The following is a 12,900-nucleotide window of genomic DNA, read 5'->3' as shown; positions in this document are numbered from 1 at the left end:
AGTTGAAATAATTAAAGTATATGATACTGTAAATGACGAAGGAATCCAAAAGGGATTTTTCCTTGGTGTGATTTCAAGAATGCAGTCACAGCATTCCCCAAATCTGGGTAATGGACATCTTCACTTAGCTTACAATTATCAGTATTTCTGAGTTTGTAATTTTTAGTTTAAATTTCATAGCTATTGGTTGATTGTTTCAAGAGCCAAATAAAATCTCAGGTGATTTTAAAAAAGGAATTTCACACTAATAAAATGTTAAGACAGACACTGGCAGACTGGAGTGAGTTTGGCATGGAGCCCCTGGGGAGGTCCAAAGCTGAAGCTCTTGAGAGCTTCAGCAAAGAGAATGAGCAAGTGGGATTGGTTCAGCTCTGCAGAAGACACAGCTCTGGTAGGGCCTAACAACATCCCCCAGTACCTACAGGGAAGTTCCTGAGGAGACAGAAAGGCTCTTCACAGTGCTACATGGTGTTAGGACATGAGACAACAGACACCAGTTGCAACAAGAGAGATTTGGACTGGATATAGGGAGGAATTTTCTGCCCTGGGGGCAGTGGGACCAGAGGGCTATGCCAGCTCTGTCCTGGGGGGCGGCATTTCCAGGCCAAACTGAACACACCCCTAAGCAACCTGGTCTGACTGTGCAGCTGGCTCTGCTGTGAGCAGGATGTTGGACTAGAGACCCCCAAAACTCCTGCTTAGCTTGGATTATCCAGTATTTTATGATCTTGTATTCACACTGTGTATATGAACCAGGGCTCTGACCTGAGTCAGCTGTCTTGGACAGTATGTCCCAAAATTTTGTTTGAAAAATAAAATGATGGTCTTTAAGCTCACTTTCATGTGTTTTCTAAAGGAAGGAAAGGTTTCCACTGCTGCTGACACAAACTGATTAGCTGTGACAGGTTGGGTACCAATCAGTTGTATCATTGTAATTAAGTTCTATTCGTTGTCCAGTTGAGAGGTTTACTTAATAGTAATGAAGTATGATTTTATAAAAATGGGTTAGTGGGGTTTGGGTTTTTTGTTTTGGTTTGGATTTGGATTTGATTGGGGTTTTATTTTTCCCCCCTCCAAATAATAACAGAGGGTTAAAGATTCTATTTTTTAATGTAATTTTTGTGAATTGTGGTAATTTTATGACCTTTCCACTGAGTCATTATGCAGACACTTAGTGTAACAGCTTGAGGAAGGCTAGATTAGGAAGTTGCATTACTCATAGTCATACTTGGATGTTCCTAGCTGTGAGAGTCCTGCTTTAACACAAGGCAGTGGGCAGTCGTAAAGGTCAGGATAGGCAATGTCATGCCCCAGGCTTGCTAATAAAATAAGATGAATGTTAGTCCAAACAGAGATTTGATATATTCAGTGTGGCTCCTTCAGAGTTGTATCAAAGTCACTTTGATAAAAAGGAACTTTTCAGCTGGAAATTTCAAAGCTTTAATGTTTTAAATAGGCATGCAGTTTCCTATCCTTTTGCTAGCATGACTTTATAACCCCAGCTGAGGTTATGAAGATTTTTGATACCACATTTCTTGTGCTTTCTTCTCACCTATTGTCAACTAAAGTATATTTAAAATACCCCATAATCATGAATTCAGAGGAAATCTGTATTCTTGCTTCCTTTTTTTAATCTGTTCCACCAGGTCATTTTTTGAGGAATGGATGTGAGTAGAGGTGCATTATAAGGTAGCCCCATTGGTATACTAGGCACTTGAAGAGGGCTGCTTGTTAAACTGCTAAATAAAGATGTAATCTGAGGTGATTTTTTTCTGCTTCTTGTGGAACTAACCTCTGTTTTGCTGTTGCTGTATCATCTCTACCAGAATGATTAATTCCATTGGGACTAGAAGTTGCATATTTTTATCTTTGGAATAGAACAGATTGTACCAGATGACAACATCTATGCATCGATAACATTGATATGTATAATTGTATATAGGGAGGAAAGTATGAATGTATTAAATACAGCTTAATATTGATTTGTTTACTCAGTTATCAGTTCTATTGTTACTTTACCATTTGTATTCTTGATTATGAGAAATATTTCATAAGTAAGCAGTCTCTTACATACCTGTTTCATTTAGAGACATCCAGGTTTTTCAAAGGTAAAAGAAACTTTCCTTGATGTTAAAATTTGTCCTCTTGTTAAAATTTGAAATTGAGTCACTTTCAGTCACATCTCTGAAAAAAAGTTAGTTGACAGCAGTAAAGATGATGCTAGTCATTAAGGAGGAAATAGGGATTTTAGGAAAGAGGGATATTAAGGTAAAAGAAATAAGTAGCTTATAGTTTGTGGAACCAGGAGAAGTTAGTTGGAGCCACTAGAACACGCTGGAGTTCCTTCCACTGAATCTGTGCTCTTGCACACACATCTTCCAGATTTTCCTAAGCTTCTTAGCACTGGAGCCATTGTCTAAATAGCAGCTCTTGCCTCAGTTGCTGTTAAAAGAGAAATGTGCAGTCTGTAATTGGTTCTTGCAGTTGACACATCCCTTATATCTGGGATAATCAATCAGTGATTCAACTGATTGACTCATGAAATCCTGTCCCACCCACTTTGTCATTTGCTTAGCTTCCAAAGGATAACTGGGTATTACTTCTGTAGACAATTCATAGCTTCAAAAGGATTCTGAGTCACTCCTTTTATCTGCCATACCTCCCTCTAGACATGTCCAAGCTGTTCAGGTTGCTCTGTGTGCTGCAGCTGCCCTAGTGAGAACTCAGGTTACCTGCCTCCCTTCCTTTCTCTAGGCTGGCAAAGTCAGGTGTGGGTAATGCTAGCAGCATAAATACACCGTATTTCTGTCTGATCATCAGTGATAGCCTGATGTAATGGTAGAAAAGAGGGATCCTCATCCACTTGTGCTCAACTGCAGTTTGTCTATGGTAATTTACCTATGCCTTATGTTTGTATCACAGAGTGAAACCATTTCTTTGTTGATTTGAGTTTGACCTCCTGACTTTGTTGCTTGGTGAATGCAAGTCAAGTGGTTACTCACAACAAAGTGTTTTGTGGAAGCTGTTTTTACCCTCTTTCTTATGTTTCCTTTATGACAGCATTTCCTTGAGCATCTGAGCAACCTTTCCCCATATGGAAAGGTAATAAAGGAGAATCCCTTTCAGCTTCTTCGACAGCCTTGACTTGGGTAGCCGGTGTAATGTAAGGAAAAAGCAGATACCACTCCACATCCCAAGGTGACACTTCTTTTACCATTACCCATTTTGCATCATGTCTGCAAACCTTTCCTGCACGAACTTAGTCCTCTGGCTCTAGTATTTTCTTGTTAGGTGGTCTGCAGCCCCTCCTGTGACTCCTTACCCACCCGTACTTTTGCAGGTGTTATTGTACTGGGTTGGTGTGGCAAGGTTTTGGTAGTAGGGGGGTACAGGGGTGGTTTCTGGAGAAGCTGCTAGAAGCTTCCCTATGTCCATTATAGCCAGTGCCAGCTCCAAGACAGACCCACTACTGGCCAAGGCCAAGGCTGAGCCCATCAGCGATGATGGTAGTGACCCTGGGGTAATGTAGTTAAGAAGGGAAAAAGTTGCTGTGCCACTTTAGCCAGAGAGAGGAGTGAGAATATGTGAGGGAAACAGCAAAAGCCAAGGTCAGTGCAGAAGGAGGGCAGGAGATGCTCCAGAGCAGTGGTTCCACTGCAGCCCATGATGCAGCCCATGGTGAGGCAGCTGTGCCCCTGCAGCCCATGGAGGTTCCATAGGGGAGCAGATATCCAGCTTTGGACCCCACACCACATCAGGGGGATGTCTAAAGGAGGCTGTGACCCTGTGAAAAACCCACGCTGGCGCAGGTTCCTGTCAGGACCTGTGGCACATGGAGAGAACAACCCATGCTGGAGCAGGGTTGCTGGGTGGGGATTTGTGACCCCATGGGGGACCCACGCTGAGCAGTGCATGGTGAACTGCAGCCTGTGGGAAGTATATCCTGATAATGGCTATTGAAGAGGTTAGAACTGAAGCATCAAGAGCCTGAATTGTTCTCTTGTGTGAACAATGCAAAGAGAGTTTAGGAGCAAGGGTGAGTGGGAGCTGATTTGCAGAATCTCTACCAAAACAGGCTTTTCTTGGCTGATCTTTGAGTGGATGAAAGGGCTGGTGTCAAGGCCACTCCATGACAACACCACATTGCAAAGCAAAGCTAAATCTAGAGGTAAATCTGGGCCACTGCTTCTTTCGAGACTAAAACCCTAAGCTGTCCTGGCCTTTGGACTTGATGTTCTTGCTGAAGATGAAACAAAGCGAACATCTATGAGGTTAGAGAGTCACTCAACATTTGTTCAAAAGAAATTTGGCAGCTGCGGTGCTTTTGTATCCGCAAGACAGTTGTGTTTTGTAAAGTGAATTACAGGCTTGACTCTTGCTTTTTGCTCTATATTCCACATCCATTTTATCATTTGTTTTAGAGCCAGCCTGTGTCATTCACAGTGCCACCAAAGAGATGCTGTCTGAGCTCTTCATGCAATCTTTATTTACCTCTGAGTCAGTCTTTTAAGTCTTTGCTTGTTCAGAAGTTTGAATTCAAACTCGAGGGTAAAACGAAATGTAATCACTGTACTAAGTTAAATAACAGAAGCGGCATTTGTCACTGGCACTCATTATGGCTGTTATGTGGGCACACTGAAAAGCTCTGCAGAATAAATCAAATGTGTATACAATGTCAGTTTATTCTAAATGAAACATTTCCTAAAAAAAGTTAACATCTTAATATAGAATCATAGAATAGTTAGGGTTGGAAAGGACCTTAAGATCATTCCAACGCCCCTGCCATGGGCATGGACACCTCACACTAAACCATGCCAATCAAGGGTCTGTCCAACCTGGCTTTGAGCACCGCCAGGGATGGAGCATTCACAACTTACCTGGACAACCCATTCCAGTGCCTCACCACCCTTATACTGAAGAACTTCTTCCTTATATCCAATAAACTTCCCCTGTTTAAGTTTTAACCCATTACCCCTTGTCCTATCACTACAGCCCCTAATGAAGAGTCCCTTCCCAGCATCCTTATAGGCCCCCTTCAGATACTGGAAGGCTGCTATGAGGTCTCCACGCAGCCTTCTTTTCTCCAGGCTGAACAGCCCCAACTTTCTCAGCCTATCTTTATACAGGAGGTGCTCCAGTCCCCTGATCATCCTCGTGGCCCTCCTCTGGACTTGTTCCAACAGTTCCATGTCCTTTTTATACTGAGGACACCAGAACTGCACACAATACTCCAGGTGAGGTCTCAGAAGAGCAGAGTAGAGGGGGCAGGATCACCTCCTTTGGCCTGCTGGTCATGTCCTCTTGATTCAGCCCAGGATACGGTTGGCTTTCTGGGCTGCAAGTGCACACTGAAGCAGGCTTATGTTCATTTCCTCATCGACCAGCACCCCCAAGTCCTTCTCCACAGGGCTGCTCTCAATCTCTTAACTGCCCAACCTGTAGCTGTGCCTGGGATTGCTCCGACCCAGGTGTAGGCCCTTGCACTTGGCATGGTTAAACTTCATCAGGTTGGTATCAGCCCACCTCACAAGTGTGTCAAGGTCCCTCTGGATGGCATTCCTTCCCTCCAGTGTATCAACCGAACCACACAGCTTGGTGTCATCGGCAAACTTGCTGAGGGCGCACTCAATCCCACTGTCCATGTCACCGACAAAGATGTTGAACAAGACCGATCCCAACACTGATCCCTGAGGGGACACCACTCGTTACTGGTCTCCAGTTAGACATTGAGCCACTGACCACTACTCTTTGTGTGCGGCCATCCAGCCAGTTCTTTATCCACTGAGTGGTCCGTCTATCAAATTGATGTAAGTCCAAGTTAGAGACAAGGGTGTTGTCTCTAAATGGGGAGACATCAATTTGATAGGTGCACTTCTTTGTAATTAGGTTCTGACAAGCTGTCATTGTGAATTGAAATTATCTCATAGCGATGTTCATATCATTGATTTTACTAGATGTAAAGAGATCAAAATTCAGCTGTTAAATAGCTTATAAGCCTTGCCAACACTGTAGCTTATTACAAATTATTACTTACAAACCTGGTTGTGATTTTTTCCATGAAGAAGATTTAATAATATTGATGTGAACAATTCAAGAAAGAGTCTTTCTGTGTATAAAATATACTTCTACCTTACTACTGCCAGACTTTCTCTCCCCTGTGCTCAAGTTCTGATGCAGGTAAAATGAACAGAGGAACAACATGTTCTCCGGAAATGCTGGGAGGAAGTCAGCCACATGACTTGAGATATCTTGCTTCCTGTCTCACTTTAACTTCAAGAGATCTCAGTTTCTATATGTCCTTCATTTAATAATGAAATTGAGATGTGGTTTTCCTGCAGTTTTTTGCCAAATCTGCAAATGAGAACTTTCTACAGAAAGACACTTCAAGATGTAATTTTTAAGAATGTGTTTATTGCTTCTTTTCAGAGCTAGAGAGGAGCTCTTGCTAGAGGTTTGTTTAAAATAATTAGCAAGACAGTATCAGTTTACACTGTTCATCCTTTGTTGTAATCCAGGTAGCTGTGATAAGCACAGTAGAGTAAACAAAAATAACAGAACTTACCAACAGGCAGAGTGTGGTTTAGCCCTAACCTGCCTTACCTGTGGAGTTCTTTGGCAGCCCTGAGAATGGACAGGGTGAGTCGATGTGTGCTTGTAAAATACCACATGAACATGGAAACTCCTTTTCTACCCCACCCAGAGGTCTGGGATTTGGAAAAGAATAATCGGATAAACTAGATTATAGCTAAACCATTATTTCAGTAAAGATATGCTAACACTGTAATTTATTTCATAGAGAAAACTAACTACATTTAATTGAGTAATGACAAAACACAACAGCTTTTATAATGGACAAGTCGTATTTATTTCTGTCTAGAGATTCAAAACATTGTTTTGCAGAATAATGACCTTTTGTTTTGGCAGACACCCTTAAACACATCAGCATATGAGAAAGTTTTGGTTTAATTTTTAAAGTCTATCAATGTCAAATAACTTTCTTTGGGGGATTTTCAGTTGTTACATAAAAAAAGGCTTTTCGTGAAGCATTCAAGAAATTAATTGGCATCAAACTATGGAAATTGCCCAGATGACAGCATAAAAATGGAAGGGAATTGCAAAGGGTGAGAATTTCCAGAGGAACATGAAACATGACAGTACAAGTGAAATTTCAGAGATTTTTGGAATAATGCTATGACTTTCCTTCAGAAGTTCAGAAAATGCTGTATACTTAGCACCCTAGGCCTTTTTCCAGGTCTTTCTTCATAAAGAAAAGGTTTCTCACAGAGAAAGGAAGTGCTCTGTCCTAGAATAGAGTTGGTGCAGGGAGGGTGTTCAGGTTGCTACATTTTCTGTCTGCTATCTAAATTGCTGCTGAACAGGTAATAATGAACAGTGGATTTTTTATTTTATTTTTATTAGCCCTTCCTCTTGGCCTCTTTCTCAATTTCCCTATTAATTTCATAATCAAGTTCATATGGGGTGGGTTGGACCTATTTCTGTTCGTAGATATGCTTATGTGAAAGCTGCTTGCAGTGTTGGAAATTATGATAATGTCCCAATGTACATCTGTCTGTTTCTCATGCCATGGTACATCTAGTTGTTTTTTTCTCATGAGTGCACTGCTAGGATTTTTTTAAAAGATCTAATGAAAATCGAGGCCTGTGAATTGCAAGCAGTCGCTAACTTGCTTTGCCTCTGCTTTTCAGCCTCTCACATTATTCACCCAGTCCAACTTTAGCTGTGTCTGCTCATTAAAGCCATCCCCAGCTTCGACGGAGTCTTTTCCTCTGCAACAGACTGTCAGCCTTCTTTATCTCTGAGCCTAGTAATGCCACTGAAGAGAACATAATTTTTTCATACCTGGCTTACAATATCTTAAGTTTACTCTATAATATTATCTAGTATTCATTCTAATATTAATTAATAAAGCTCAGAAACTATTCTTGAGTCTGATTAGAATATGCCTTATAAAATAAAATACAATTATAGAATCACAGAATCATAGAATGGTTAGGGTTCAAAAGCATCTTAAAGTCATCTAGTTCCGACACCCCTGCTATGAGCAGGGATACCACACACCAGACCATGTTGCCCAAGGCTCCGTCCAGCCTGGCCTTGAACACTGCCAGGGATGGAGCAGTTACCACTTCTTTGGGCAGCCTGTTCCAGGGCCTCACCACCCTCACAGTAAAGAGCTTCTTCCTTATATCTAATCTAAACTTCCCCTGTTTAAGTGTGAACCTGTTACCCTAACTGTGTTTTTCCATTTATTACTCTTACTCATATGAAACTGTCAAACATGTCTTTCTCTTTTTAAACCCATGCTCATTAATATTTCTTGTGTAATAGACAGCCAGACATGAAACTATGTCTAAAATGAATAATTTTCCTTATAAATGATGAAGCTTTGAATTGATGAACTTGAAATTTATGAATATTTCTTGTCTGGTAAATTAAACTGTGGACTACAGCTACTTGTGTTGTAGTCCAGGAGTAACCAAGGGGGGGGGACACACACCTATATCTGCATAAGAGAGAATCAGCTTTATTAGGAAAGACAAAAATGATTCTGAGTTTGAACTACTCTGTGTAGTTCAGACTCAGGTGATCTAAATAGGCTTAATAAAAATGTCTTTAAACGATGGAATAAATATGTATTAATATATGCTGAAATCTTTAAGGAAAGATCTCCTAAGGGGTCTATGTAGAGTGAATCCATGTTCCTAGTCTTTTAAAAGTTTTTAAAAGAAGTTTTTAAAAGAACTAATAAAAGTGCTGAAATTATCTAAAATGCATACAAGGTAACTATATTACTGATTTTGCTGCAGACCAATCCAGAGATAAATTGTCTATTAAGACTTCTGAGTATTTAATCTCTAATACTGATATATCACCAGTAAGAGCACTAGCTCTTATATATTAGCTTTTAAAAATTCATTAATTTTTTTATCATCTAGAAATATCTGCAGATTAACAAAGTGCTGTTTTCATTTGCAGACGCAACCTTTGCTTGCCTCAGTATTTATACTTTTTGTTGTTTTTTTGTCTCCCCAGGGCACAATATAGAACTATGATAGCAACCGGAGGAGTCATAACAGGACTAGCTGCCTTAAAAAGGCAAGACTCCGCAAGATCTCAGCAACATGTAAATCTTTCTACAGCTCCAGCTACTGAGGAGAAGAAACCAGTTAGATGCCGGCCTAGGGCAGATGTAGTTATTGTCAGGGGCAAAATCCGTCTCTATTCTCCATCGGGATTCTTCCTTGTTTTGGGAGTGCTTATTGCATTCTTTGGAATTGCAATGGCCATCCTTGGATACTGGCCCCAAAAGGAACAGCTTCTAGGATCTGAAGATAATCTCTCTGTAAATGAAACCCAAGTCCTGAGAAGCCAAGGAAGCATTTTACTTCGTTTCTTTGAGCAGCATGTGCACTCGGATAAGATGAAAATGCTGGGCCCTTTTACTATGGGCATTGGAATCTTCATTTTTATTTGCGCAAATGCCATTCTGCATGAAAACCGTGACAAGGAGACAAAAATCATACACATGAGAGACATATACTCCACTGTAATAGACATCCACACACTGAGGATCAAGGAACAAAAGCAGCTGAGTGGTGCCTTCACTGGCTTTTTGGGGGAAGGAGAACTTGGGCACAGCGGGAGCTTGTGTGCTTCACGGCTGGCTGCGAACACAGTTGCACCTTTCTCTGGCTTCAAGAGTAATTTTAGAATGGATAGTTCTGCTGAAGAAGATGAGACTACCTTAAATGAGGACAGGACCACTGGTAGCCTCCTGCCACCTCTGCTGACTGAGCAATCTGGTTCAGTCTTTGGACTTTACCCTCACTCCAGCAAGGCTTCAGATGACAAAAACATTGGCTCTATAAAGTGTGAAACAAAATCCATTGTATCATCTTCCATTAGTGCTTTCACACTGCCAGTAATTAAACTGAATAACTGTGTTATTGATGAACCCAATATAGACAACATAACTGAGGACTCGGAGATCACTAGGAGTCGGTCTCGAAATCTGTCGATGGATTCTCTGGCTATTCCACTAACTGATACCAATGAATCCTGTAGACCTGCCTCTACCATGCTGCCAAGACACAATTCTTTTGGGGACAGTCCATCTGATCAGTTCAAATCTTCTATGACTCTTGGACCAAGCACAGGAAAGCTTTTATCTCCTGGTGCTGCCAGGAAACAGTTTGGGTCCAACACATCTTTGCATCTTCTGTCTTCACATTCAAAGTCCCTGGACTTGGACAGGGGTCCGTCTATGCTCACTGTCCAAGCTGAACAAAGGAAGCACCCTAGCTGGCCCAGACTGGATCGGAGCAACAGTAAAGGATATATGAAACTAGAAAACAAAGAGGACCCAATGGATAGGTTACTTGTGCCACAAGCGGCAGTCAAGAAAGACTTTACTAATAAGGAAAAACTTCTTATGATATCAAGATCTCATAATAATTTGAGTTTTGAACATGATGAGTTTTTGAGTAACAACCTGAAGAGAGGAACTTCTGAAACAAGATTTTAATATTGAAATTGCAATTTAGAAGATGTCACACAGTATTTTTTAAAAAAACATGTTGACAAGTGTTTCCTTTTCAGTGACACTAGTACTAGCCTGTTTTTAACCAAATGCTTAATATAGTCCATCAAAACTGGTTTGTGTTAACAGAGATCTTCATCTTTCTCATGCCAGGTTTTTTTGTCTTAGTAACATACAGCTGCAATACTGTACATTATCAATTGCTCACAGAGTTTCGATAGAACCGATTCTAATTTTCCCTGAGTCATTATTCCTTTTGTTCTATATAAGCATGCTATCTTTTATCAATTGACTCCAGAAGTCTGCATTAGGAAAACAGCTCCATTTACCTGTAAGTTCTATCTATTTAATAGCTGCAGGAGTCTGAAAACAGTGCTTGCAGTCTAGAATGGGAAGTGAACAGGAGCACACCCTGGAATTGTCAAATCCAGGCCTATATCCTAGGTGTTGTCTTTTACATATGGTACATCTCAGTAACTGCAGTCTTGCCATTGTCATCGTGAGAAACTTGTTTACATATTGGGATGGGTGGATAAAAAAGAGTGGGTATAATTAAAAGCATTTCTGTAAATTCATTGTAATTGGTCGAGTTGAATACCAGTGTTGTGAATTATTAACTATGCTTTGTACAGTAATCTTTCTACATCCATTGTAATTTAATCTTGTAATTCTGGGAAAACATATATAAAGTAAGAAATCTGAAAATTCTTCTGGGATTAGTTATCTAACACACTTTGATTGGCAGCAGTTTTAAAATAAAAATATACATATTCAATTAAAATTATAGGAACATGATGAATGCCAGCAGGATTTTAGAAACATAGTGTATAATAAGATTATATTGTGACATGCATCTGAAGAGAATAATGGAAAATGAATATATTGCCTCTCATTACAATAGTGAGAAGTTAAATAGCTAGATCTCTGTGTTCAAAATACTGATACAAAGCATACAGTTCAATATGTATACTAACATAGTATGAAAGACCTTTGCCTAAATTTTGATTTCTGTATTTCACATAATTATTGGTGTGATGGTTCACTGAAGGTTTAGCTCTGGTAATTTGCATTACAAGATTTTGCAAAAGGAAGTGACATTTAAAACAATGTTTTTCTCAGCAAACCAAGCTTCACAGTTGACAGTTGTATTACTAAAGAAAATGAAAATTTGAATGTGCATACCAGAAGGTTTTCATGTATTTCACTAAGGTATTTAGTCCACAATCCTGCCACGACAGCCATGCTAGAGAATGTCACTTCAAGTGACATTTGTTGCAAGGCTCACCTAACAGGATGTTGATCTTAATTGGTTGGTTTTTTTACTTAACCTAAATACTCAGGAATTCTTTTTAATGGCTTTTCCCAAAAAGAATAAAACCTGTTAAAATGTTGTTCTTCATTTACTTTGATTATGGAAGATCAAAGATGAAAATACCCTCTCTTTTTTTTAATATCAAACCCCATATTTCAGCTGCGTGATGTTTATGTATCAGGAGCATTACTTGCTCAGTGAATTGAGGCATTGTGTTAACTGTTAGAACCTCAAGCCTATATATTGTAACAGAGTTGGCTAAATATTTTGCTATGAAGCTTTTAATAACTTTCTGGTTTGTGTTCTTAAGACATTTGCTATTTTTTGAAATAAAATGTCTATCTACATATATCTGGTTTAAGACCTATTTTTCCTCTATGCTCTCAAATCTTCCATACCAAAGTATAATTGGGTATCATAACATTGTATATAACATTGTGCTTAATATATATTCTTGCCACTAGATATTTGGCTATGACTAATTGATTTCAACGTCATCCTTATAGATGTAAAGGCTTGGATGTTTTTTCCTCATGTAATATGAAATGCGGTTTTAATAGAAGAATTTTTTTTTATAAAAAGAACACCCTGTTCTTTTTAATTTGCAGGAGGTTTCTTGCAAAAAAAGGAAAACACTCTTAAAGACATTAATGATGTAAACTTTTATTTTCCTAATAGCTACACTAAATCATAGCTTGAAAGACTGGTTTTGGGGTACCATCATATGTGGAATAGCAGTCCTTTTCTAAGGATAGCAGGGCATGAGCTTTTAATTTCAACATAGATACTTGTTACTGAAAAATATACTCACTTTGGAAAAATTACCCACTTGGGGGACCAGAGTAAGGCTACTGACTTAAAGCAAGAAATCAAAATAATACCATACAAAGAAATTCCATGGCTGACAGACAAAAACGTTCCCAAATAACCCCAAAATGGAATATTTAATTGAGATAATCACAAGATGTTTGCTGTTGGAAGGGATGTCTGGAGGTCATCTTGTCCAACCCCCTGCTCAAGCAGGGTC

General features: G+C 39.7%; 1 protein-coding gene across 3 annotated transcripts in view; it reads left to right on the top strand.

The window, feature by feature from the left end:
* Positions 1 to 12,222, top strand: part of TMEM200A (transmembrane protein 200A) — a 53,402-nt gene extending 41,180 nt beyond the window's left edge. For all 3 annotated transcript variants that reach the window (XM_061378146.1, XM_061378148.1, XM_061378147.1), the window contains exon 2: positions 9,055 to 12,222. In XM_061378146.1, coding sequence (XP_061234130.1) covers positions 9,071 to 10,546 — 1,476 coding nt within the window. In that variant the 5' untranslated portion in view covers positions 9,055 to 9,070 and the 3' untranslated portion in view covers positions 10,547 to 12,222. The remainder of the gene's footprint in view (positions 1 to 9,054) is intronic.
* Positions 12,223 to 12,900: the final 678 nt, after the last annotated feature.

Source organism: Neopsephotus bourkii, unplaced genomic scaffold (genome assembly GCF_033783945.1).
Source record: "Neopsephotus bourkii isolate Nb327-2 ecotype Australia unplaced genomic scaffold, CSIRO-AGI_Nbou_v1 NB_1765, whole genome shotgun sequence".
Lineage (NCBI taxonomy): Eukaryota > Metazoa > Chordata > Aves > Psittaciformes > Psittacidae > Neopsephotus > Neopsephotus bourkii.
The sequence above is the reverse complement of the archived record's forward strand: the minus strand, read 5'-3'. Positions and strand labels throughout refer to the sequence as shown.